Source organism: Phyllostomus hastatus, unplaced genomic scaffold (assembly GCF_019186645.2).
Source record: "Phyllostomus hastatus isolate PE091 unplaced genomic scaffold, TTU_PhHast_1.1 phas_contig_38, whole genome shotgun sequence".
Classification (NCBI taxonomy): Eukaryota; Metazoa; Chordata; class Mammalia; order Chiroptera; family Phyllostomidae; genus Phyllostomus; species Phyllostomus hastatus.
In genome coordinates, this window is record NW_025333869.1 from 34,289,122 (window position 1) to 34,316,506 (window position 27,385).

The following is a 27,385-nucleotide window of genomic DNA, read 5'->3' on the forward strand; positions in this document are numbered from 1 at the left end:
TTTCCAGTCACTTTACTTTCTCCCTGTATGCTACTTGTGCCCTTCCTGCTGTTGCCCTAGTGCTGAATCTCACAGGGTGTGGGTCTGCATAAGTCCTAAGTCTGTGCAGGTCCTTTAAGAAGAGTCTCCTGAGAATCAGGCAGTTTCTTCCATGGCCCCAGCTCCCACTGTTTTTTACAGCCCAAAGTTATGGGGATTTATCTTCTTGGCTCTGGAACCCTGGGCTGCTGGGTGGTCTGGTTTGGGGCTGGTATCCCTTGCTCCTGAGGCATCCCTCCTGATTTTAATCCACCACAAGTGAATGTAGGGCCACCCGTTTCACTCCCTCTCTGCATCGCTCCTTGGCTGTGTGCCTCTATGCACCTCTCTACCTCTCTCTGCATCTCTGCCCCTCCTACCCATCTGGATGAGTGTAGCTTCTTTAAATCCTTGGTCGTCAGACTTTCATACAGCTTGATTTTCTGATGGTTCTGGGTGATATCTATCTTGTAGTCTAGTTGTAATTTTTCCTGTAGTTGTATGAGGAGGTGAAGCATGTTTACCTACACCTCCATCTTGACTGGAAGTGGGCCACTACTCTTTAGTATTTTAAAACAAATGTTTACTGCTTCCTTTTAACAGGCTCAGATTCAGAATCCTTTCACCCACCTTGAAATCAATCACTTCCACAGTTTCCTGTCCTCCCTTAGTTTTTATTTAAGACATGGAGTATGTATTAAATGTATGTGTGTTCAATATCACGGGAATGTAAAGAAACAGGGTCCCTCCTCTTGAAGAATTTATAATCTAGTTAAGAGGAGGAACACTTCTATGACCTTTGTCATGGCAGGGCAGTCTTATGGGCAAATTCCTGTTGATTTCCCATGAACTCAGTGTGAAGTAAAAGTTGTTTCCTTTCTAGAAGGTAATTTTTTTTATTTTAATGAGACTTATGAAGAATGTCATCTAAGAGTTAAATTGCTTCAGCAAGGCTGTTGGTTATCTAAACAATGGAAATTTAGCCACCTCAAAATCGGGCTGCCACTTTGGAGGGTGATGTTCTTTAAATGGAGCATCATGTTTGGTCACTGAACTAAGTAGCCACACATAGTTGGTGTATTTTGTGTTTGTATGTCTTGGAGGTTAAAAGTTAAGGGATGTGGCTGGAACAGCACAAACCAAATGTTTTTTCAACCAACTGCTATGACATGTCTCATGAGAAGTAGCCTCAACCAGTCCTGGGAAGTGGTCAAGTGTGATGAAGAGCATGGGATTTTTGTTACAAAACACACATTTAGCATGTTTTTATAAATATTTCTGGAATCCTTAAGATATGCCAAGCACTACTGAATATTCTGATGATGTGGCTCTGAATAAGAGGGATAGAGAGCCCTGCTTCTATGGATAGCACCTACATTACAGTGGGACAGCTCAGAAACAGAACTTAGGTCAGGTGGCTGGAACCTGCAGGAGGGTAATAGAGCAGGGGGTGAGGTCAGAGAGGCAGGCAGGGGCCAGACCACATCAGGCTTTGCAGGCAAGGATATAAAATTTGGTTCGTACTCAAAAGGCAATAAAAAACACTGAAGGCATTTGAGCAGGGAAGTCACACAATCTAATTTGCATCAAAAATAAAACAATTGTTGATGCTGTGAGGAGAGGGGATTATATATAGGAAGGAGGAAGGAAACCAAGAATCAGTTAGGATGCAATGGCAGTACTCCAAGCAAGGGATGGTGGCCTCTGAACAAGGTGGGGCTACCACACAGACAGATCTGCTATTTGGCTCATGGCTAGGTGAGGCTGGTCAAGTCAGCTTGCTGTGCACTGATTTCCTCACCCAGAAAAGCAGATAACAATATCCATCTTGGAGATTTGTTGGGAGGATAAAATGAAGTGAAATAGAGTGTCCAGCACATACCAAGTTACACTCTACAAAGCCACAGGATGGGGTGCTGGCAATCTAGATCAGGAGTTAGCTGACTATGATTCATTCAGCCCTGGGCTTATTGCTGTAACTAAGTTTTATTGGAACATAGTCATGCCCATTGTTTAGGTAGGCTTGCTTTCACCATATAATAGAGAAATTGAGTAGTTGTTTACAGAAACTGTATGGCCTGTTAAACCTAAAATATGTACTCACTGGCCGTTTACAGAAAAAGTTTGCTGACCTCTGATTTAGATTGTAATGAGGAGGGGGGGAAAAGTAAGAGAGATGAACTATATCTGTACACCTGGGAGGCAGTGCGTTCAGAGAGATAATTAATGGCATGTTAGGTACTATATTTTTCAAATGCTCTGCAAAAGAAAAGGCCCCAGCTATAAAAAGGTGATTTGTAAAATGAGGCATTTGAAATAAATTTCAAGTGTCATTGTCACATAAGCCAATAAATAATATCATGTAACATTTACATAGTATCTCTATATTTCCATTCTATTCATATTATACATTATTGATGAATAGAATGGAAATATAGATGTATAAATTCAGCATAAGAGGGGATAAGCAAAGGAAAAGATGTATATCAATGGAAGAGCCATAAGTAAAGAATTCAGCCAGGGAGTCAACAAATATTACTTTAGCATCAAAATGTGCTAAGTTAATGCTAGGAGCTGGGACATACAATGATAAACAGGAAAGTCACTCTCCCTGCTTTCATGGGACTTTGAGTTTAATGTTTCCTTATGGGTAAGACCTGTAAGACTGTGTAAGAGTGTCCATGTATGAATAAAGAAAGACCTTCTCCTCCTTCAAGACACTAAAAAATATATTGATTTTCTTAGACTTTAATTGCCATCTGCCAAAAATATTAATATAAATATTTAACTCTACTATAACTGTGATGTGAATGGTGCTTGGGTTTGGTGCCCTTTTGCAGTATGAAAACTTGTTTTGTTATATGTGCAAGTATCAGAGTTATATGTTCAAGTGAGAAAGTCAGGCTAATATGAAGAAGAACAGCACTGGGCTGAAGATTACCATGATTGCTTCTCTAGTTATTAATTTTTACTAAGTCAGTGATCCTAATTATGGTTGTATTAGTATCCTGAGAGTGTGCACAGAAACTTCATATGGCTCTCCAAAATTTACAATGTGAAATTTAAGCAAACTATATATTATAACTGAAAAAGGGGGCAAGGGGAAGAGTGTGGCAAAATAAAATGATCAGTTATAGGATATTCACCGACCAGAAATTTTTGTTACTTTCTAAGGGTGCATTTGGGGGGAATGTTGGGGAGTGATGTTCATGTATTTTTATTTTTATTGAATATAATTTACTTCCAAATTGAATTTAAAAAGTCAGATTTGAAGTCCAAGGTCCTATGTCACATAGTGGTATACACTTAGAATTCCTAGGTGCAGAAGTCTCACCTGAGGCCATTGAAAACAGCTTCATAACGCACAAAGACTGAATCAGGCAATTCCACTGGAGCTGGGAGGAAAGCATTCGTGGACTAGGTCAAAGGGCTTTGTGATTATTTTTTTCTTTTGTTCAGGACAAAGATGAAAACACATAAAATTAAGAGAGCCTGGATCTGATTTAGCAGAATCAGAATGTGGGAGAGTAAAGGAAGAAAGAGGGCACTGAAAGGAGTACGTGGGAAGGAAGAAAGTATTTTAATTAAAATCTGTGCCTCTTTATTCTCCCAAATGTTGACTTAAGGTGTCACCTCCTTGTATTCCCTTTCCCCTGTGTCTTAGATGCCATGCCAATGAACAAAACAAACTTTCTCTTTCTCTTTCTTTCCTAAGCTCCTTCAATTAGAGTCAACACAGTTCATTTCACTAGGAATTTGGGCAAAGGTAAGAAGGAAAGTCAGCTTTTCCTTATTAATATGTGACTGAAAGTTACCAATTTAGTTCCCACTGCTAATTAGTTAGTTCTGCTTTATGTTAACTTTCTATTTGCACTTTTGAGGTTGATACATACTATTATTCATGTTATCACACTCTATTTATTTTTGAAACCCCAGATTAAAGAGGAATTGATGAAAAGTTATTGTAATCAAAATGTTCAGATAAGGTAGACTTCCCCATACTGACCTTTAGCTTTACTATAAAGTTTATTATTATTATGAAGTAAATTTTACTCTGAAGTTTATTATCCCACATCATAAACTACTTTGTGACTGGGTTTTTAAAATCAATAGTTACCTCAATAAGTTCAGTCAGACAGTGTTTCTTATTCCATAGCAGATACCAGAATAATCTCCATTTCTGTTCAAATGTTTAAGAAATTTAAGGAATTAAGTAATGAAAGTAGGCACTAAAATAATTTATTTAACCATATTCTACATGGGATTGCAAAACTTAATAAATAAACATTATACTCTCATTCCAGTTGACCTTGATAAAAATATTGTTAAGCCATCATCTTTATTGTATATTTAGAAGTATGAGTTTTTATTCAGCTGAAACCATAAATGGGGAGAAAGGTCAAAAGCCACAAGAGAGAACACATTTTGGTTTAACGTTGTGCATGGTGAGCCGTTTTCCCTCATAAAATTTACAAATTAAGGGATATCATTCTGTATACAATCAGAGTCCCCTGAGTAGTGGTAACCAAATATGTATTTCTCTTGTTTGGTGAATGCTTTTCTATTATTTGCTTATTTTATGAGACAAACACATACATATTCACTAATCATAATCTATTGAAATTAAAGAAAATTTTCTCACAGATGAAAATTTTCTGCACTAACTCTTGTTTCTTTGTTGATTGCAGATTTTATAGACACCATGAAAATCAGCTTTTCCCTCTTGCTAATGGTCAGGTAGAAAATTCCCACTGTTTAAACATAATCATGAGTTAGCATCTAATTAGGGTAGGAACTACTGGAAACAGTAGTGCCCATTGGAATTTGTGGAGAAATATTATAAATGTAGAAGCAGAGTGAGGGGAAAAAGAGGAAGTTCATGCAGTCTTCCTTCTGGTGGTGATTCTTGAGATAACATTAGGTGGCTTAAGAACAGGGCATTATATAATATTGAATTATGTAATGAGACACTTCCTTTCTGTTCTTTTTCAATCCTTCTGTTAACACTGAGGAGAAAATTTGCATCTAGTGCCAGTATTCATGCCCCTTTAAAGCCTGCTAAGAACAAAGAGAGAATCTTGGGTAGAATGAAGAATAAAACAAAAAATTAATATCTTGTTTTTATTATATCTATTTACTGCAAGTGAATATGATTTTCCATGAACATTGTAAGATATTTCTTCTAAAAATAAATCTGTTTAATAAAATCAGAAATGAAAGGGGAGAAATAACAACATACACCAAAGAAATACAAAGAATTTTAAGAAAATATTATGAAAAACTATATGCCAACACAGTGGACAACCAGGATGAAAAGGATGAATTCCTAGAAACATATGATCTTCCAAAACTAAATCAGGAAGAATCAGAGAATCTGAATAGACAGATACACCTAGTGAAAATGAAGCAGTAATAAAAAAAACTCCCAACAAACAAAAGTCCTGGACTAGATGGCTTCATAGGTGAATTTTACCAAACATTTCCAGAAGAACTAATACCTCTCCTTCTCAAACTATTTCATAAAATTCAAGAAGGGGGAAGGCTCCCAAACTTTTTACAAGGCCAGCATTATCTTAATTGTAAAATCAGATAAGGACACCACAAAGAAAGAAAATTATAGGCCAATATCCCTGATGAACACAGAAGCTAAAGTCCTCAACAAATATATTAGCAAACTGAATACAGTAATACATCAAAAATCATACACCATGATCAAGTGGGATTTATTCCAGGAACACAAGATTGGTACAACATTTGTAAATCAATGAATGTGATCACCACATAAACAAAATGAAGGATAAAAACCATGTGATCATATCAATAGATGCAGAAAAAGAATTTGATAAAATCCAGCTCCCATTTATGATAGAAACTCTCAGCAAAGGGGGGATAGAAGGAACATACCTAAACATAATAAAGGCCTTATATGACAAACCCATTGTCAGCATCATACTCAACAGGCAAAAACGGTAAGTGTTCTCCTTAAGATTAGGAATAAGACAGGGATGTCCACTTTCACTGCTCTTATTCGACATAGTACTGAGAATGCTAGCCATGGCAATCAGACAAGAAGAAGAAATAAAAGGCATCCAAATTAGAAAGGAAATAGTAAAACTGCCTTTATTTGCAGATGAGATGATGCTGTACACAGAGAACCCCAAACATTCCACCAAGAAACTACTAGAACTGATAAACAAATTCAACAAAGTGTCAGGATACAAAATTAATATCCAGGAATTAGTTGCATTTTTATATGCCAATAATGAACAAAAAGAAAGGGAAATTAAGAAAACAATCTCATTCACAATTTTTTCAAAAAGAATAAAATACCTAGGAATAAACCTAACCAAGGATGTAAAAAGCCTGTACATGAAAAATTATGACACTGGAGAAGAAATTGAACAAGATAAAAGTAAGTGGAAGCACATACCATGTTCATGGATAGGAAGAAATAACACCATATAAATGTCCTCATTACCCAAAGCAATCTATAGATTCAATGCAGTTCCTATCAAGGTTCCAATGGCATACTTCATAGAACTAGAGCAAATATTTCAAACATGTATATGGGACCACAAAAGTCTCTGCACAGCAACATTAATCCTGAGAAAGAAGAACAAAGTTGGAGGAATCACGCTACCTAATATCAAACTATACTATAAGGCCATATTAATCAAAACAGCATGGCACTGGCATAAAAACAGAAACATAGATCAGTGGAACAGACTAGATTGCCCAGAAATAAACCCACAACTTTATAACAATTAATATTTGATGGAAGAAGCAAGCACATACAATGGGCTAAAGATAGTTTATTCAATAAATGGTGCTAGGAAAATAGGACAGTTACATGCAGAAAAATGAAACTAGACCACCTTCTTAAACCACACAAAGAATAAATTCAAAATGGATCAAAGGCTTAAATGTTAGACCACAAACCATAAAAATCCTAGAAGTAAAAATAGGTAGCACATTTATGGACATTGCTTGTAGCAATTTTTTACCAGATATATCTCCCCAGGCAAAGGAAGAAAAAATAAACCAATGGGACTACATCAAACTAAAAAGTTTTTGCACAGCAAAGGAAATCATAACAAAATAAAAAGACAACATACAGAATGGGAGAACATATTCATTGATATATCTGATAAGAAGTTAATATAAAAAATTATAAAATACTTACAAAACTCAACACCAAAAAAAAAAAACAACCCAATTGAAAAATGGACAAAGGGCCTGAAAAGATATTTCTCCAAAGAGGACATAGAGATGACCAATAGACATATGAAAGGATGATCAAAATAAAACCACAATGAGATACCATCTCAAACCTGTCAGAATGGCTATCATCAATAAATCAACAAACAAGTACTGGAGAGTATGTGGAGAAAGGGGAATTGTTTTGCCCTGTTGGTGGGAATGCAAGCTGGTTCAGCCACTGTGGAAAACAGCATGGAGATACATCAAAAAATTAAACATGGATCTGGTTTTTGACCCAGTAATCCTACTTTAGGGAATATATATGAAGGAACCCAAAACACTAATTCAAAAGAACATATACCCCCTATGTTTGTTGCAGCATTATTTATAATTACCAAGGTATGGAAGCAGCCCAATTGTCCATCAATAGATGAGTGGATAAAACAACTATGGAACATTTACACAATAGAATACTACTAGGCCATAAAAAGAAGAAAATTTTATTCTGTGTGACAGTACAGATGGACCTTGAGAATATTGTGCTAAGGAAATTGCCTTATTTGGAATTGTGAGTCCTTATGTGATAGCTGAAGACTTAATGCAACAAGATCCCAAAAAGTCAGTGCATCATATGAGAAGTAAGAAAGCCAGTCAGAGAAAGACAGATACCACATAATTTCACTCATATGTGGAATCTCATGAACAAACTGAACTAATAAGGAAAATGGGGACAGACTCATAGATGGAGACAGCTCAGGATGACAGCTAGTTGAGAGAGCTAGGGAGTGGAGGGATTGAGCAAAAAGGAGAAAGGGCTCATGGATATGGACAACAGTGGGGTGAGTGCTGGGGGGGGTGGGGAGAGATAAGGTGACTAAATGGTAGTGGAAAACAATAAAGATTAAAAATAAAATAATTGTTTAGATAATAAGTTAATTTAAATAAACTTATAAGTAATAAAAATGATGTGCAAATATGACATATATTGTGAAGAGACTGAATTTGGAGCATACTATTAGAGCCCTTTAAATAGAGATTAAATTATCTTCACCTAGACTTCTTCTATTATTCTTTTTTTCTCTTCCTGTCTTCCCTCTCTCTCCCTCTGTTCTTTTCTACCTTCTATCATTCAACAAAATAAACTGAGCCAGAATATAATGTGCCTGATGTTGTGCTGGGCACTGTGAACATGGAAGTACAAAGACTACATTATCTATGCTTTCAACCTGCTCAGTTTCACTGGAAACAGACATGCAAACAATTACACTACCTTGAGAAATGTGATGTGCATGCAAGGTATGGTGTAGTCCAGAGGAGGGATAGCCATGAAGGAAGCAAGAGAGGTATCAGGTTTCGACCTTGGGAGTCAGTCCTATGAAATTTGGTCCAAGTTCATAAATATACCCTTGATTTACTCAGCAAATCTCTACTGAGCCAGACATTGCATTAGATAACGGGTATTTGGGCTGAAAAGGATACAATTGAAGCTTCAAGAAGCTTTTCATTTCAAGGGGAGACAGCCAAGAAAAGCAATGCTTATATAGGTCCATATCTTTTATCTGAAACCCGTGGAGGCAGATGTGTTTCACAATTCTGAATTTTTAGGATATGAATATGGTGCACACACTGTATATTACATAACCCTTATAAAGGGGTCTGAGGCAGTACCCCATAATTAAAACATATGAGTATTCACACTAAATGGAATAAAGACTTTAAATAGCCTACATCAATATTGTTCAGGTTGTTTGTTTTTATAATTTTTAGGACTTCTAAATTGTATAAAGGTGTGAAGCTATTCTTCAAAACAATTAGAGATATGGTGTAGGGCATTTTTGAGGAACAAAGAAAAGGCAATGAACCCCATTTTAACAAAAAAAGAAGGGGTTAGGGAAGGGTTCCATAAAGATGTCTTTTCTGAATGGAGTCTTGTTGGGTGAATAGGAGTTGGCCCAACAGAGATGATGGAGGAGGCAGAGGACTGGAGGATAGGGAGGTTTTCCAGGCAGTTGGGATAGTCGGTAGGAAGGCAATAACCTTGATGTTTGGGGCAACTGCAAGTAATTCAGAATGGCCATGTGTAGGGTCTGCCTGCGACTGAGATGGAGAAGGGCGTGGGGATGCTGAGGGAGAACAGCTGAGAGCGGGTGGAAGCAGTGGGGAGGGACCCTTGTTAAGTTTAACCTTTATCCTGAAGGATAAAAACAGTTACCAAAAGATTTCAACAGTGTGTGAATAGACTTGAAATTGCTGAAAAACCATAATACTGGATGAGAGTTAGTGCACTAGACAAAATAAAGAGGAGATTGTAATTATTTAGGTGTGAGATGACGGAAAATGCAAGTTGGCATGGTTTGGCATATAGTAATTACTCAATAAATTGTAGCAATTAGAAGGTCAAAGGCAGAGATCTAGTGGGGGTGGATTAGAAGGAATAATTTAGAGAGATTTCAAGGAACGATGTTAGACTTAGTATCTGATTGGACTGGGAGGGAGCAGGGCACAGTAGCCTCTCCTTCATGATCTCTAGGCCTCTCCCCCTGGCTTGGAGGCCTGTGTTGCTTGGCATTCCATTTGGGTATGATGAACTATGGGGTTGGGGCTTAGGGAAGTTGTCTTTGTTGGATTTTGTGAGTCCTTTTGTGATAGCTGAAGCCTTCATGTGACAAGATCCCAAAGAGTCAGTGTATCATATGAGAAGAAAGACAAGTCAAAACCCTAGAAATACTTAAAGGGGAAGAGAAGGTCACGGACAGCCATGTTAAGTGCCCTTGAAGATCAACTGAGATAAAGTCTAGAAAAATCCTTAATGGATGTGACAAACAGAAGATCAGCTGTTATTTGAGAAGAGCAGTTTCAATAGCTGAGGAGGGGCAGAGGCCCACTTTTACTGTGGACAAAGGAGTGTGCAGGTGAGAAAGTAGGGGCACTGTGTTGGCTACTACCCTTTGAAGATACTTGGGCTATGAAAGAAGAAACAGAGAGGACAAAATTAGAGGTAGTCACAGACTATCGGCTGCATGGAAAGGTCTTTGGTTTAGTTTTGGGTTTTTTCAGTCAGGAGAGACTCTGCCAGATGCCCAGTTCTGACTTGTAGTCAGCTTTTTTGGTTGTGTTGCAGTCTGTCTCTGGAGAAGTGTCTCTAACCTCAATGCAAGTGTTTCTCAGAAACAGCCGGCCAGATAAACAGACCAGACTGGAATAGCTCTGCAGGAAAGCATGTCTTTCTGGGTAGTCTCCCAGGGGCTGCTTCTTGTTCTACCTTCCTATGGAGCTCTTTGCACATTTCTCGCTCTGTTGTCTACCTGATTGGCTGTTTGCCACTTGTTTAAGGCTGTGCTTATGGGTGTATCAATGCCAGGGAGCTAGCTTGTAAGGTACCTGTGTTTGCACAGGATTTATTAATGTGATACGCCTCCCAGCTACCCGACTCATTTTTATAGCCTGCATTGTCTGCTTCACACATTTGATTCAGCGCAACCAATGCCTCCAAGTGGCTGAAGCACCAAGCTAAGCACAGTGGAGATAGAAGAAGACTAGGGCCTTTGCTCCCATGGATCTTATAATCTGAGGCATGGGACTGTACTGTAAATAATGATAACAGTGGCTCAAACTTTTGGGGGACATAGAACTCTTTGAATAGTTGATGAAAACTCTGTACCTCCTCCCCATGTAACAGCACACAGAATTTAACATAAAATTTCAGGGCTTTAAAAAATATATTTGCTAAATTCTGAAGTGATTTTTAAACATCTCAAGTGAAGAATACCCCCAACTAGAGACATTGGTCCTCTAATGATGGCCTCAGCTAAAGAAGGATTCCTGAGACTCAGTTTCCTGATGGTGCTGCCTGTCTTGCAAGGATATTGGGAGGATTAAATGAGATAATATGAATAAAGTGCACAGCACAGAGAGCAACATAGAGCTGATGCCTAAAAAAGGGTATTTCAGTTTTATGGGCATTATGGAGGAAGTAAGCCAGGGGTCAATCGGAGGCACGTCTAACCCCTGCTCTCTGGTTAAGGAGTAATTCTGCCTTTGGTTGCCACTAGCTGACTAAAACATTGCTGTCAGTTTTCCATATTTCAGTCTTTCCCTAGCCACCACTAGCATTGTTGCTTTACCTGAGTCCTATCTGAAAAATTACTATTTTGGGTTTACTTAATTTGACAACAAACCTTACATGCAGTTGCTTAAAAATGGAACTGAATCCCTACCATGAATAGAAAACATGCTTTCGCTTGAAAGTAACAGTAACGATAAACAGTGAACCTAAACAATAAAAACTTAACGATGCTATAAATTCTAGTTAGATGTCAGTGCTTACCTAGGGCTTTGAGCCTGGAGCCTGCTCTTTGAGAAAAGCGGGTAGTGCCTGAGAGAAAATACTTTCTTGTTTTAGTTAGAAGAATTGAAAGAGAATTGAAAAGGGACTAACTTTCTAGCCAGTGTGATTCACTGTCATTTAATGCCCTGGCCCAGCTCCATCTACCGACGAAACGCATCTCCCATGACTTCGGCGAGAGGCTCTCCCTTTGGGAGACACTCTGCGAGGGGCAGTTACTTCCCTCCCTACCCTCCCAGCACAGTCAATGCTGTGGGGGGTGCAGCCTGAGGGCTACCGTCCCTCAGCCTCGGCCGGGACAGGAGTTCCGCAAAGCCTTGTCATTTGAGCTCCTAGAAACAGGGACACTCAAAGGTCCTGCCCCTATTTCCTTGCTCGATCAGGCTCAGTGCCTACCTCACACCCCAGATGGCTCCCGTTTTATTTTTTAATCGGGCAGGTATCCCGGGCAATCTAGGTGCTGCTGAGACATCGGTGGGGCGAAAGGGTCGCTATTGAACCTTGGTTTTGAAGCTGTGTACCTGGCAAACACTGCTTCTACATAGATGATATACTGTAGATTAATAAAAAAGCAAAAGGAAAATTGCCTCATGGTGATGTTATTCACTTACGCTTGAAGAAGCCGCAATTAATCAAATAATCATAGAATGTTATTATTCTTTTGTTATAATGGAGGTGACTAACTCAGCAGCCCGCAGGAAAAAGGACTTTCCCTTGCTCCCTTGCTGGAGCTACCTCTGCTCCCCTCCTCCCCAGGTAAGGCCGCCCACCGCCCAGCCTGCCCGGGCGTCCCACCCCCATCGCCGTTCAGACCCCGGGAGCGCCGGCCGACTGGGCCTGCTCGGGGGGGGCCGGGCAGCCGGTGGGGAGCGGGCGCCGCGGGCCGCCGCGTCCCCACCTGGGCCGGGCCCGCCCCCCCGCGCACCGGCCGGGCGGGCACCTGGCGGGCGCTGCGGCAAGCAGGGGGAGGAGCCCCGGGCGTCGCCGTGCAGCGCTCGGCGTCCGGGAGCCTCAGCCGAACTTTTTCCTGAGAAGTCCCACATTTAGGGGAAGGAGCACGAAGAGGGGAGGGGAGAGCAGAGTTCCTGGAAGCAGCAGCAGCAGCAGCAGCAGCAGCCCCACAACATGGCCTCCTCCGCCTCCTCTGCCGCTGGCGCCGAAAGCCCCCCTCCTCCTTCGCAGGTGAGCGCCGCGCCGCCCTCCTACCTGTGGCTGCCTACCCCGCGTAGCGCGCGGGGAATCGGGGCGCGCGGGAGGCCCGGGCGCGGGGGTCTCGGAAACCGCAGGGGCGCTGCCTAGAACCCCCTCTTTCTGGGGGTGCCGAGCGGCGCGGAGGGGGACCCGATCCTTGTGGGTGGTGCAGAACTGAAGTTGCCGCTCCGGGCAGAGACTCGGGCTCGTAATCAGCCCCAGCGCCCGAGCATCTCCTCCGGAAAAAGGAGGGAGGACCCGAGGGTTTGGGTCTGCTACTTTAAAACACTCGTGCAGAAGGAAAGTGCAGCCCGGCGCGCGGGACGCCCTCGCCCCCGCCTCCCGTCCGTGGGCTGCTGTGTTCCCGGCTGGTCCCTGCAACTCCGTGCCAGGCTGAACCTTTCGTAAAGGGCACCACGGCGGAAGTAGGCTGCGTGTTCGGCGGGGAGGAAGAAAATCACCTGGTTCTGAAAGTTACCTTCAGACTTAGGCTTTTAATTTTTATTTTTGAAGGTGAATCGAGATACTTCATTTAACCCAGTGAGAATACAAAATATAAACTTCAGGACGTAGAAAAGTGCAGACCAGTGCGGATGCAGCGGCAGAGCCGGGGGTGGCTTGCGGTGGGCTTACCTTCTTCCCCCTTCATCTTGGAGCACCTTCCGTGCACATGAAAGTAAAACCAGGTGCATGATGTGCAGAACCATAGCTTCAAAATAAATCTCCTTCCTTCCATCCCACACCCCTCTTTAAGCCCAGAGGCATTTAGCAGCGTTTTCCAGCTGCCATGTGTGTATAATACAGGATAATTGGTTTAAAACACTCGCGCATGTTTGCCTGTGCACAGAATGTCTGTGGAAGGGAACGGAACGCAGGCGACTGTATTTGTCCTTGGAGAGGGACCTGGGGACGGGTGGGAGGGAGGCTTACTTTCACAAACCATTTGGGACTTAAAAAAAAAAACCCGTATGTGTGTTATCTATTTTAGAAAAAAGAGAAATACTACTTTTTTAAAAAATGAGACACGTTGGAAAGCAGTAGTTTACCTAGTTTCAAATAATGTAGAATTACAGTGGAGACACACAAATCTCCTAGCTCAGATATGTTTCCTTTAGTTGTCATCTCTCGTTCCCTGGGGAATTCGGGAATGCTTTCAAAAGAAGATTCAAGTCTTGACAAAGTCAGTTGGTGGGTTTTTATTGTCACCTTGATTCTGAGTTTTAATGTTGCTTGTTTGAGAATGTGTGGTTTGTCTAATTTAGGAAGTGGCCACTTTCTGTTTAAAAGCAGGGTTTAGGAGTCGTGTTTGGGTTGTTCCAGAACTTACTGTGGGAGGGTGGGCTGTCGCAGGTAGGCGCTCGTAGGAAGACTGCGGGAAGACCGTCTCTGAGTGGACACGGATTGCTGCCTTAGCAGTTCAGGCATCCTTATAACTTGCTGACTTGGGCTCAAATGAGGCCATCTTTAGAGAAGCAAACGTTTAATATTGAAAGTGAATGTAAAGTTAAACCCACAGCTATGAACCAATACCTTTCACTTAGCTACTAATGTCTAGAAGGCCAGTTTGTCTCAGTTCTTAAATCAGTGAAGGATAAGTGAGTCTGGACTGCAATGAGGTGGTTATTAACGATGGATCATTTATGATGATTTTCAGTGTCCTTTTTGTGAAAGCATAATCTGTTTCATAATCTACGCAGCAATGTGTTAAGGCTCCATAGCAGAGGATGTGGCTCAGTGTCCATGAGACAATCCAAGGGCGAGCGGTGTGTTTTGGAATCCAAGGAAATGCTGTGGATTCTGAACTTTGCGTTCTTGTGGCAGTAGTCACACGGGGACTGTGGTTTTCCTTTATTCAGTGTTTAATTTTTTTCCCTTTTATATTGTTAGTAGGTTGATAGAGCAAGTGTGTGTGCCCAATGCTACAATAATATTTTGGTATTTGGAAGGAATATAATAGTTCTGGGCTCTCAGTGGTTGTTCCTAGGTTGATTTCCAGTTAGTGCCTTCTCAGTTTAAGAGTTACCCATTTTTAATGCACAAAATATTTGAATATTTTTATAGAATGCATTACTATAATTATAGGAAATCATTATAATTGAATTCGGAGGTCTTGTGAAATTCTAGCTTGTATAATGTCAGTTGTACTTTTTAAAAATAAAGTAAACTGAGATCGATGAGACCAGGTTTTTGATACATTTACACAAGAGCAGTTTTGAGTTCATGAATTTTAAATGGAATGTTTAGTCTTGCTACACTGTCTCCAAACTTAGTCAAGTCTATCCTTCTGAAAATATCAAGTTTACTAATGATCTAATCAGATCTGAAGTAACCTTTCTTTGTTGATATCGACTGTGTTCGTGTTCACATAACTGTTCCTGGGGATCTTGCAAATGGGAATGGCAATGAGAGATGTTGGATTAACAATTAAGGTAATAGTACCTGGAAAAATAGGTCTGTTTAATTGCTTTTTTCATTTTCATCCTATGTCAACATATAGAAACAGCTTAAATTTAATTTTTTTCATGATATAATTTAAAAGTTATTTTGATATTGTCTAGTTCCTATTACACATGTTTTTTAAAGTACTAGAAGCCCAGCTGTGGTTAGTTGTAGACTGAAAATTCTATCAAAGGTAAGTGCAGTATTGGTTTGAATGCCTTTTCCTGACTGTAGCCTAAAGGATATAGTAATATCTTCAAAATCTGTACTCATGGTTGAAATACATCCTGAACACTTGTCCCAGTGTGTTTGAAACTGTATCTGCCAATGGGTTTGTCTATTTAATAGAATGTATATATTTCTAGGAACCAATCAGACTCCCGTTGACTATGAGAGTAAGATCAATAGTACCCAAATAGAACCCCTTTTTTGATGTTTTCTAGAAATTACTGCTGAATTTTCTCTTGAGAAGGTCCTTTTTGGATTTATTAGTAAGTATCTTATTTTAGGCAATAAGAAAACCTGAAAGTTACATATTTTAAGTTCTAAGTGGATGGTAGTATTTTTCTCAGAATAAACTGTCTTTAGTACTTGATAATGTCTTATAATGCGATTAACTGAACTTGTGTTGGGAGTTAGGGATTTAAGATATGAAAGAAATTATTTGGGCATTTCTTTCATTAGATGGGGCTTAGTTACTGCCATTTTCAGATGATATTAAGGAAAGGGAAATGATGAAAAATTAACCCTAAACATACATTTTGTTTTCTGGGTAGGGCGTGAATATTTGGACCTGGCCTGGTAGAGGGAAGGCAGAATGGAAGTTAAGTTAAATGCCACTGTAAGATAAAGAACTGTGTTGCTGAGTTGGAAAGGCTGTGTCCCAAAGTATTCTGAAGATAACTGTGGTGATTCATTAGTAGCTATTTTGTCTCTCCAGCATCGAACTACATTTCTGCACCGTGCAGCTGCTCTGCGTAATGCTGAGGCTTGATGCCAAGGATCTGCCATACAAGTGTGGGGCTTCTCTTCCCCCCTCCCCCCGTATCATGGCATTTTATGTGGAATCTGGCAAACAAGCAGCTCCATGACTGCATTGTTGCCTTTAGCATCAAATACAAGGCTTGGCATACAGTAGGCCCTCAATTAATATTTATTGAATAACTGATGGCGTAAATGATGAGAAGAACCTGTCATTTAGATTTAGAAGCAGCTTTAACCATTTGAACAACAAGAATTTTTGATCTGCTGTCATGTGAAAGGCAGGCTCTGGTATATGAGTCTTGGTTTTTACCATCCCAATGTTAATAATCCTGGTTCACAGACTTCACATAGTACAGAACTTACGCGAGAGCCGGCACTAGATGTTTTTCTATGGCTAGAACTTGGTGTCCTTTAATCATGCACCTCAACTTCAGTTTGGGCCTTACTATATAATCGAGAAGGGAAAGTGTAGACAAAAGCATCTAAGAATTTAAGGAGAGGTACATCAGGCGGGAGAGAGACTTACACTTCCTAATTCGTATACTGAAATGTGCCACAGAATAAAAAGGTGGGCCAAAAGGCTCAGGGAACTGTCTGCAAAGTTACTCTAATTATTCCTTTTAATAGTGGCCTAATATTCACAGTGTGGATAGAATATGACTTATTTACTGATTTCCCGATAATAAACATTTACCTTGTTTCTAATTTTTAGCACCTTGTAAACAATGCTGCAGGTAAGATCCTTATATTAAAAACATTCATAATCCAGTTGGCTAGAGAATACATATTCATCTTTAATAACAACCACGATTTCTTATGCCTCTCATGGTAGATGCTGTATGCTTCAAAACATGTTATAGGGTAGCTATTATTACCCCACTTCATTTTATACAGGAAGAAGCTGAGCTTCAGAAAGGCTGTGCTCGTTGCAGTTTGGTAAGAGCTGAAACTGGATTTGAACCTTTTTCTGCTTGAGTAATGGGGAGAGCAATTATGGTAGAATCAGGCGGCCAGGAATGAAGTTCCTATTCTCTGATTAAACTAGCTCTGTAACCTCAGAATCTTATCAGTTCTTAGGCTCAGCTTCTCCACTGGTAAAAGAAGAGTGTTGGAATAAACTGTTTCTAAGGTTTACTCTAGCTACAATAGTCTATGACTTAAAAAAAATTATGAGCTAGCTACAGATAATTTGTAATAAAGTGATATATATTTTTTTGTTTTTTAGAAGTATTTCCCCCCTCATAGTTTGGCATTCCTGAAGTTAGGATAATATTCCAAATGTTGTGAAATCTTAAGTTTATTTTATATTGTTTATTTTAAAAGATTTTTCTTTGAAAATCTGATTTTAAAGAAATCATGTTCTTTTGCAGTTGACAATATCTTAGGGCATAAGATTTATTAGTTTTAAGGGAAAATAGCAGGAGGATTTTTCAGTGAGTTGGGCTGGTAACTGAACAATCATCAAAGACAAAGGATTTAAGTGGGGTGTAAAAGAATAGGGACACTTTACATAGTAGGTAGAGAGCAGTTCTGGTAACTGCTTGCCTTCTGTGGGTTCTTTAGGTCTGTCTTTTTTCCTTTCTTACTCTCTGTCTTTTCTTTTTCCTCCCTTTCTCCTCCCTTCCCTTCCTTCCTTTGAGATGTGATCAATGGTATGCTGGCTAATTGGTTCTCAAAACATTTGCCTAATACCATCAGATCCCTTGCAGGTTAAGTAAGGGCTCAGTCCCACAAGACTGGCCTGTGTCCCCCTCATCCCCACACTTCAGATGCCAGTCGTAATCCCAGGTGCTTCTTTCTGACCAACTGGTTGTAGATGGGAGGTTCCAGCGACCCTCTCCTTGGGTTCAGTTAATTTGCTAGAGTGGCCCATAGAATACAGAGAAATATTTTACTTACTGGATTACTGGTTTATTATAAAGGGATATAACTCAAGAATAGCCAGGTCAAAGAGATGCACAGAGAAAGGTATGGGGTAAGAGGTGCAGAGCTTACCCCCTCTCCGAGTTTGCCACTCTCCCCAAATTGCCATGTGTTCACCAAACTGGAAGTTCTCCAGAACTTGTCCTTTTGGGTTTTTATGGAGGCTATATTACATAATTATGATTGGTTAAGCCACTGGCCATTGGCGACTGATTCAAATTCCAGTCCCTTTCCCCTCCCTGGAGGTTAGGAGGTGGGGCTGAAAGTTCCAACCCTCTAATTGCATGGTTGGCTCTCTGGGCTCCCAGCCCCCATTCTTAGGCCAGGTCCCATAGTCGCCTTATTACCATAACAACACCTGTTCTGATTTCATAACTTGGGAAATTCCAAGGGTTTTAGGAGCTCTGTGCCAGGAACAGGGTTGAAGACCAAATATATATTTCTTATTATAAGTCACAATATCACAAAATGCTTCCATTCTGGCTGATTTCAAACTGCCACTGAGAGATGAACATAGGGAGTTGGGAAGAGATGCCCATGACAGGCTTTCTTGCAAGCGGATATCAGGTAATCCCAGCACACCACTTATATACAGTGAAATGTACTGTTTTGTTTTTTTTTTTAGTTGAATCAGTATTTTTTTAATCTAAAATGTATTTGGCACTTACCAGATTATTAGGCACACATGGGGACACACAAATAAGAACTAGTTTTTACTCTCCAGAATGTCTTAGTGTAGTAGGCTGTTTAAATAAACTTTTATGTAAAGAACAGAATCTAGTAGTGAGAATGGTTGATTATCCCTCTCTTTTTCCACTGACAACAAAATATACACCAAGTAGTTCCTCAGCTGTCTTGATTAGAAATGAGAGAACTGAGGTCTGTAACTGAGTTATTAGATGTTAGGACGGTGAAACTGGATTTTTAAAAGCCTGTTTTTATGAAGGTCTAGCAAAGTATAACAGATTTTTCTCCTCTTCTGTATGTGTTGGTATGTGTGCATGTTTATTCATCACCTTTATTGAGGTATAATTTATGTACAATAAAATTCACCAAATTTAAGTGTACAGTTTCACCAATTTTACAAATGTTCTACCCCATCACAGTGGGATACTTGTCCTAAGTTCACCTGTGCTCTTTCCCAGCTCCCTGCAACCCATCAGACAACTGCTGCTCTGATTTCTGTCACCGTGGATTAGTTTTGCCTTATTTTTGTTTTGTGCCTGCCTTCTTTCTCCCAGCCTAATGCTCTTGTAGATATTACTAGATTGTCCCTTTTATTGCCAAGTGTATGAATGTGCCACAGTTGTTCATCTCCATCATACATTTGAATTGTTTTCAGCTCTTGGCTATTATGAATAAAGCTGCTCTCAACATCTGAGTATGTATCTTGTATTGACACATGTATGCCCACTTAGGAGATTAAATACCTAGGGGCAGTGTTGTAGGTAATATATGTGTAACTGTACAAGAAACTACTCATGTCTTACCTCACATCTGTAGAGAATGACCTCAGATCAGAATGAGAGGAAAGGGAAAGTCCATGGGGGGAATTGTTCTTTTGGCATGTACTAATCTGAGAATTTTTGGAGATATTTGGAAATCCTGCAAGGTGGATGTTATTACTCTAGCTCTTCATGTGAGATAACAGACCCAGTTCAGTGATTTGCCCAATGGAGCTATTAAATGGTAGAATCAGAACCCCTCAGTATGTTATTCTAAAACCCAGGCTTTCCCTTTCCATTACACTTCATTTCCTTGTAAAAGATATGTTTCAAGATATATTTAGTAAAGGGCACAGTGTTATTGGAAATATGATTTGGACTCTGGATGAAGGGTGTATATAGAAAAAATATATTGATATTAAGTAAGACTTTAGAAACTTATAAAATAAAATATACTTATAAAGAGAAAATTATAAGTTTTTAGACAGCTTTATTGAGATATAATATATACATAAAATTCACCCACTTAAGTGTATAATTAAAAAATTTTGGTATGGTTTACAGAGTTGGAAAACTATCACCAGAGTCTAATGTTTGAACATTCCTATTATCCTCAAAGAAGTACTCATTTACAGTAAAAAACATACTTTTAGAGTTAGGAAGGCCTGTGTGTTAGTCTGACCTTTACTAGTCAGCAGCTGTGTTATCTTGGAAAACTAAATCTCAGTTTCAACACCTTTGAAACAGAGATGAGGACACCTCCTCTACAATATTTTTTGTAAGGACTGTAAATCATACACGCAAAGAAGTTGGTGGTAATAAATATTAAATAAATGGTAGTGTTTATTGTTGAACTGTGCCTGCATCTTTGTAATTTTTGTGGTATTTTGTTTATATTCTTAGAGCTCCTACAATAGTGTGCCCTTTACTAAAGACATCTTGAAACATATCTTTTACCAGGAAATGAAGTGGAATGGAAAGAGAAAGCCTGGACTTGAGAGCAACATACTGGGGGTTTCTGGTCTACCACTTAATGGCTCCATTGGGCAGATCACTGAACCGGGTCTGTTTCTCATATGAGGAACTAGGGTAATAACACCCGCCTTGCAGGGTTGCTTTCAGTGTTTAAGGAAATATATGTGACATTTCGATATAGTAGCCGATCAATACACTGGAACTGCTTCTCTGTGATATCAGAAGCTACCATCTTTGAAGTAATTACATCTAGGAATAGAATTTATGTACAAAATTCAAGGCCTAGGTGGAAATTTTGCTCATGTGCCATGTGCACATTTGCTGTACAAATTTTTATATTTTAGTACTAGTAGAGTGCCCCATACATATTCCTTAATAATATGTTTGATTAAATAAATTTGAGTTAAAAAAAAAAGAAAAAGTATTTCCCCCATTCTGTTCCAGTTTTCCTCAATGTTTAGGTATCTGGGAGAAACTTTCATTTTCTAAGCTTCAGGTTTATTCACTTATTTACTCTCATTTGGCAGGATAGGGGCAGGGTGTAATGGACAAAAATTAGAAATTATCATAAGAACAAAAATTACAACAATAATTGCTTACATTTGTAAATAGCTATTTCTATTTTTAAAAATAATTTCATGTTGTTTTATTAAATTTGTGTCTCAAAATAACCATATCAGGTGATTGGAATAAATGGTCTCATTTTAGTGAAAAAAAAAATAAGGTTCAGGGGTGAATTTGTTCATGGTTCTTATAGAGCTAATAAGTGGCAAAGCCAAATGAAGGAATAAACAGGAAAACTTATGTGTGGCTGGTGGGAGCAGCTTTCTGGAAAGCCACCTGGCATGACTTAGTTATTTAGTCTATGACCAAACAATTTCACTCCTACAGGTGGACACTGGAATGTGTCCCATAGGTTCCCCAAGAAGATGTGTCCAAAGTTATTCACTGTTGTGTAGTGGAGGAGTGGGGTATCTGGGTGACCATTGCTGACAGAGGCAGAGAAAGCATGGTGGGGACACATCATGGTCTTGTCCATAGTTTAATGCAAGAGATTAGATAAAAGCAATGTGAATGCATCTTAAGAATATAGGGCTTGGTGAAAAATGTAAGAGTGTGGGCTATATTTATTATTTATGTGAATTAAAAATTCATAAGCCTAGTACAGCATACATCTTGTAAGAACAATTACACTAAATAGTCATTAAGCATATTAGAATGACTACCTTTGGGGCCCAGTGCATGGGAGTAGGTTATGAAGATAAAAAGAAATAAATAAGAAACACCGTAAAAACATGCCACATACCAGTAAGTATGGCTGACTTAGCCCTCTGAATGGTGAAGTTAAAAACAAAACAAAACAACACATCATTACTTGATATAGTTTGAATACCTTTTATGTGATCAACTCCGTTACTAGGCTTAACCAAAGAGACCCTGACATTTGGAACATACATGATGACATATGTTCCAAATGAAATAAAATTTGGACTGGTTTCTAAAGTCTCAAGTTAAATTTTGCACAGAAAGCAACAGTTTTGCTTTTGAAAAGGTTTATAATACAGTACACTTGAGTATGTATAATTTAAAAATTAAGTCCTTTAAAATTTTCTATTTTGGATAATAGACACTGATGTGTCATTAGTTTTTACAGAATTAGAATGCAGTATACTAAATATTTAATTATAAAATGATGCTTGATCATTTCAGAAGGGTTCAGATTCAGAAGGTGCTCAGTATCCTATAATATCCAGCACAGTTGTCTGCATGTACAATATACGTATTGTCTTTAAAGGATCTAAATGTGTGATTATTTTTGCAGATATAGCTCCTATTTTATTATTTTCTTTCCAATATAAATTTGAAGCATAATAGCTAACCCCCTTTTTTGGCTTAAAACAATGCAGATTTATTTTGTTGTGGTTCCAGAGGTCAGAATTCTACAGTGGGTTGGCAGGGCTTTGTTCTGGAGCCTCGAGGGGAGAATCCGTTTCTTCCCGTTCCTAGAGCCAGCCTGCGTTTCTTGGCTCCTGGCCCCACATCACTCTGACCTCTGCTCTGATCATCATTTTGAATTGATTGCCTTTTAATTTACCTTTTCTTTCTACTTACTGTCTGTGACCCTTCTGAAATGTTAGTGATGTAAAATGGTTGTCGTTATGTTTTGTACATATTATATATTTTTGTAAACACAACTATCCTGGCTGTTTTAGAAAGTCACAATGGTTAAATTCAACTGAACACTGTCAACCTCTGAAACTATTCATTCATCACTTCTGTGGAGGTGCTGCTGGTATTCAGCATGCAAACTTGGTGGGGAAAGAAGGTCATGGAATTATTTTAATGATAGCTGTAGAAGTTGGAGAGAATTGATTACACCCTTTGGGATCCCCGTGTCCACCTGTTTGTGAGTGTTGTGCAGACCAGAGTTTCAAGTTCACCTGTCATGTGCAGAGGAAGGCCTGGCTCTTGTGTAAGTTTCATCTGTAGTACCGTGCAATCAAATGTTGACAACAAAGAATTGATTTTAATGTTGTGTTTTATCTTTCCCAACAACTTATTAGTAAATGAAACAATAGGAAAAGGGAAGCTTTGCTATCCAGTTGAAGGCATGCAAACTGAGTCAGATAATGTGAAAATGTGATTTATAAGTGTGATTCTGAACTGTTCTGCAATTTAGCTACTTGCTCTACAAAACAAGGATAATGGCCCTGGCCAGTGTGGCTCAGTTGGTTGGACCATTGTCTCGTGCACCAAAAGCCTGGGAGATCGATTCCTGGTCAGGGCACATATCTAGATTGTGGGTCCTATCTCTGATCGGAGCACAGATGGGAGGCAGCCAATCGATGCTTCTTTCTCACATTGATGTTTCTCTCTCCCCTCTCCCCACTAAAATTAATAAACATTTTAAAAATGAGGGTAATGTTGTGCCTACTTTATCCATCTCAGAATTGTAATGATCAAATTGCATAATTAAATAATTTATTGTTTCAAATTGCTTAGTGCTATATGAACATACTGGTGTGGTTATTTTACATATTATTTTTAAAAAGGTTTTATTTATTCTTAGAGGAGAAGAGAGGCAGAGAAACATCAATGTGTGGATGTGTGAAAGAAACATCAATTGGTTGTCTCTCACATGCACCCCAACCAGGGACCAGGCCCGCAACCCAGGCATGTGCCCTGACTGGGAATTGAACCGGCGACCTTTCCTTTTGTGGGATAACACTCAACCAACTGATCCACACCTGACGGCTAAATAATATTATTATTATTATTATTTTTTTAAAGTTTCATTTACTCTTCTTTTTTTTTTAAGATTTTATTTATTTATTTTTAGAGAGGGAAGGGAGGGAGAAAGAGAGAGAGAGAGAAACATCAATGTGCGGTTGCTGGGGGTCATGGCCTGCAACCCAGGCATGTACCCCGACTGGGAATCGAACCTGTGACACTTTGGTTCACAGCCCATGCTCAATACACTGAGCTACGCCAGCCAGGGCTAAATATTATTTTTTAAATGTACTGCTCTTTTTCAGTATGATAGCTTTTCTGCTGAACTAATATAGCATCTTCTAGTTATATCTCAGGGGTGATTAGACACTTTAAAGTTGATTTCTTAAGATTTGGGATTTTTAGCATCTCTTTAAGGTTTTAGTAACTTTAAGGCACACTAGAAAACGGTGCTCTCTGCAACCAACAGCAGATAATGAAGCAATAATTAAAATCTCCTTGCATCTCCATGACTGATGCATTTTGCAAAGTCTGATTGGATTGCAAAGCTGTTACAGGGGATGAAATGGCAGATTGGTGTGAATGTCCACTTGTCTTCCTGGAATCCCCCAATGTGTGGAACTGACCATCCTGAAATTCTTCAGGTGTTTGAAGAATCGGTGTAATGAACTGGTGTCTGAATTGGGAGATTTGGATTGTCTATTACTCAGACCCTGTACACACTTGGGCATATCTTTACTTCTGTAGAGTACCATCATAACTGGTCATATTTCTAGTTACTGAAAGATTCTCCATGCTCTGAGATCCAAACTGTGGTGAGGCGGTCAGTCAAAATTAGTACATGTCATTTTGCAGAACCTCTAGGTGTGCTCATTCTAAGCTGTAGGTTTGCCCGGAAATTGATGAAGATTCTGGAGATTTGAGTACATACCTAAAGCACATTTATGTGGCTTTCTGAAGAAGCCTTTTATCTGTTTGTGATCATTGCTTATGTTAGAAATATGAGTCATTAATGAGACCTTTCTCCTGCTTTCATGCAATGAGGAACAAATACTTCCATTTTGGCCCACACATGATTTTTTTAATCCAACCATCTCTCTCACTGCATACCACTGCTTTGATTTTACTTACTATCTTTCATCTGGGCCATTTGAACAGTTGCCTAAATTGTCTCCTTGCTTCCACACAGGCTTCCAATAGACAGCTGACCTCCCCAAGATAAAACAGAAATATGATGTCATTCCTGTCTTTAAAAACCTTCCATTGTTACTCATTGTAAGTAAGGTAAAGTCCAAACATCTTAGGGTTGCAGAGCTCTTTTACCATCTTGTCCCAGCACAACTTACCATTTTTACCTGTGTTTTTTCCTGAAACATCTGATTTTGTGACCATTCTATACTTATTTCTCCAACCTTTCCCCAAAGGGACTGTGCCTTTGCATTCTTCCATGTCTTTGTACAAGTTTGCTCTTGCTAATGTGCTGGGCTCATTTTTCTCTTCCTGGAAAATCTTTGTAAATCTTTAAAACCTAGCTCTAATGCCCCCTCCGGTAAGCAACCTTCCTAGACTTCTGCAGGTAGTGACAGTCCCCCTGTCTTCTATGGTGCTGTAACACTTGAAGTCTATTTAAAAAATTTTTATTGTATTTTTTCTATTAGCATTTAGTCCCCTTATCCTCCCTGCCCCTCACCAAGTACATTTGACTGTCATAGCATTTATCATATTTTTTGGTAATTATTAATTACTCAGTCTTCCTCAACTAACTAGACAATGGGCTGTTACAGAGCATATTTCTGCCTTTTCTCCATTTTCAGGTCTGCCTCCCCCACCTAGGGTCTAGCATATCTTGTGGTCAGTGTGTGGCTGTTGAACAAAAAAGAACTCAGCTGGTGACAGGGTTTGCCAACAGTGTCCTGCACGACAGTGTTGAGATTACTTTGGCTTTCAGAAAATTTATATTTAAGTAATATGTAGATATATAATATTAGAAATGAGTAATAAATCAGGCAAAGGTATACATATATGATAATATCTAATAATATTTCTATCTTTTGAAGGCAAAAAATCATGCAAATCCCACTCATTTGATGCCGATCTCTCTATCCTTTAGTAACTTTCATTCAAAAACTATTCCTTGCAAATACTTCCGTTAGAGTAGTAATGAAGGTGAAGGGCTTGTAGAGTCAGACTGTGTTGTATGAAATAATTGTTATTAAAAATGAATTTTATTGGTGATCAGCTGGATGGGGGAGTAGAGTAACACCACAGAGAGGCTGACAGAAGTGAAAAAGATTTATTACATTCATTCAAGCCCAAGGTATGAGCACATCACATTGGTGTGTTTGAATGTCACTGGGTCACAGTTGTGGGGTCAAGAAGGGGAACTTGTGGTAGGAACCAGTGTTATCACACTGGTAGGCTTGGGTGGTGTATTCACAGACTGTGGGGATTTTGAGGCATTAAAGAAAAAGATTTAAAATTTGCAATGCGAGTATAGATCTGCATTTCCACCACTAGACCTGGTTGATTGCATCTTAGTTTTCTTATCTGAAAAATGGGCATAATAAATTGTACTAACCTACCACTGGGTTGTTGCAAAGCACTAAATTGTGAAGGGATTGGTTCCCTAGTAAGTTCTTTTTATTTCTGAGTTTAAAGGCTTCTTGTATATTTACTTTTTTTTACTGCATTAAGTACTACATGTTTAATGCAGAGACCTCATTCATCATGCTTCTGAACCTTTTTATAACATGGCTCACTGGGGCCGAAGGCCCAGTTGCTCCCAGCTGAAGGTGGCATGATGGGGCTGCGGCCACACTACGCTCTTCTGTGTTGCCCTAAAGACTGAGGAGATGCTAACTCGTCAACTTTAGGACCCATGTAGGGCTTGTCATATGTTGCCAGAAGTGGAACATGCACTAAGTACGTGGACATTTTTATATCCCTTTTATTTTATTTTTGGGTGACAGCCAACTCTTCCTTCAAATGGTTACACTGATTTATTTCTCACCAGCAGGGTTCAAGGGGGCCCACTTCAGCTCCCAGTGAGCTTACTTTTTTTCTTTACCTCCCTCATTGTGATTGCTGGAAAGTGGGCTCACTTTATTTTACTTTGGGATTATAAATTTTTGATCAATGTAAAAGTAGAATATAAAATACTAGGTTTAAGAAAATGTCCTCAAGGAACAAACTGATGGTTTCCAGATGGGAGGGGGTGTGGGGTCTGGGTGAAAAAAATGAGGGGATTAAGAAGTATGAGTCGGCAGTTACAGAAGAGTCACAGGGGTGTACCATGCAGCACAGGATAATACAGTCGGTAACATTGTGATAACTGTGCGCTATCTATCAGGTGGGCACTGGACATATTGCGGGATCACTTTGTGAGTTGTATACATGTGTACCACTATATGGTACACCTGAAACTTGTATAATATTGAATGCCAACTGTAATTGAAAAATAAAAAAATAAAAATAAACATACGTATGTGTAAAAAATCCTCAAGTGCAGAGACTAATGTCCAACGGCCATTTAAGAAGGTATTATTGGTCTCTGGTCTTTTTATTTGTCCCAGGAGCTTAGCTACTCACATCACATCATATACCTTGTATTTCTGCTGACAGTGTGTGTTCTGTT

General features: G+C 39.3%; 1 protein-coding gene across 1 annotated transcript in view; it reads left to right on the top strand.

Annotated features, from left to right (window-relative positions):
- Window positions 1–27,385, top strand: part of LOC123821183 (leucine zipper putative tumor suppressor 2-like) — a 170,515-nt gene that overhangs the window by 16,455 nt on the left and 126,675 nt on the right. Inside the window, exon 2 of the mRNA XM_045842454.1 lies at window positions 12,325–12,745. Coding sequence (XP_045698410.1) covers window positions 12,325–12,745 — 421 coding nt within the window. The remainder of the gene's footprint in view (window positions 1–12,324; window positions 12,746–27,385) is intronic.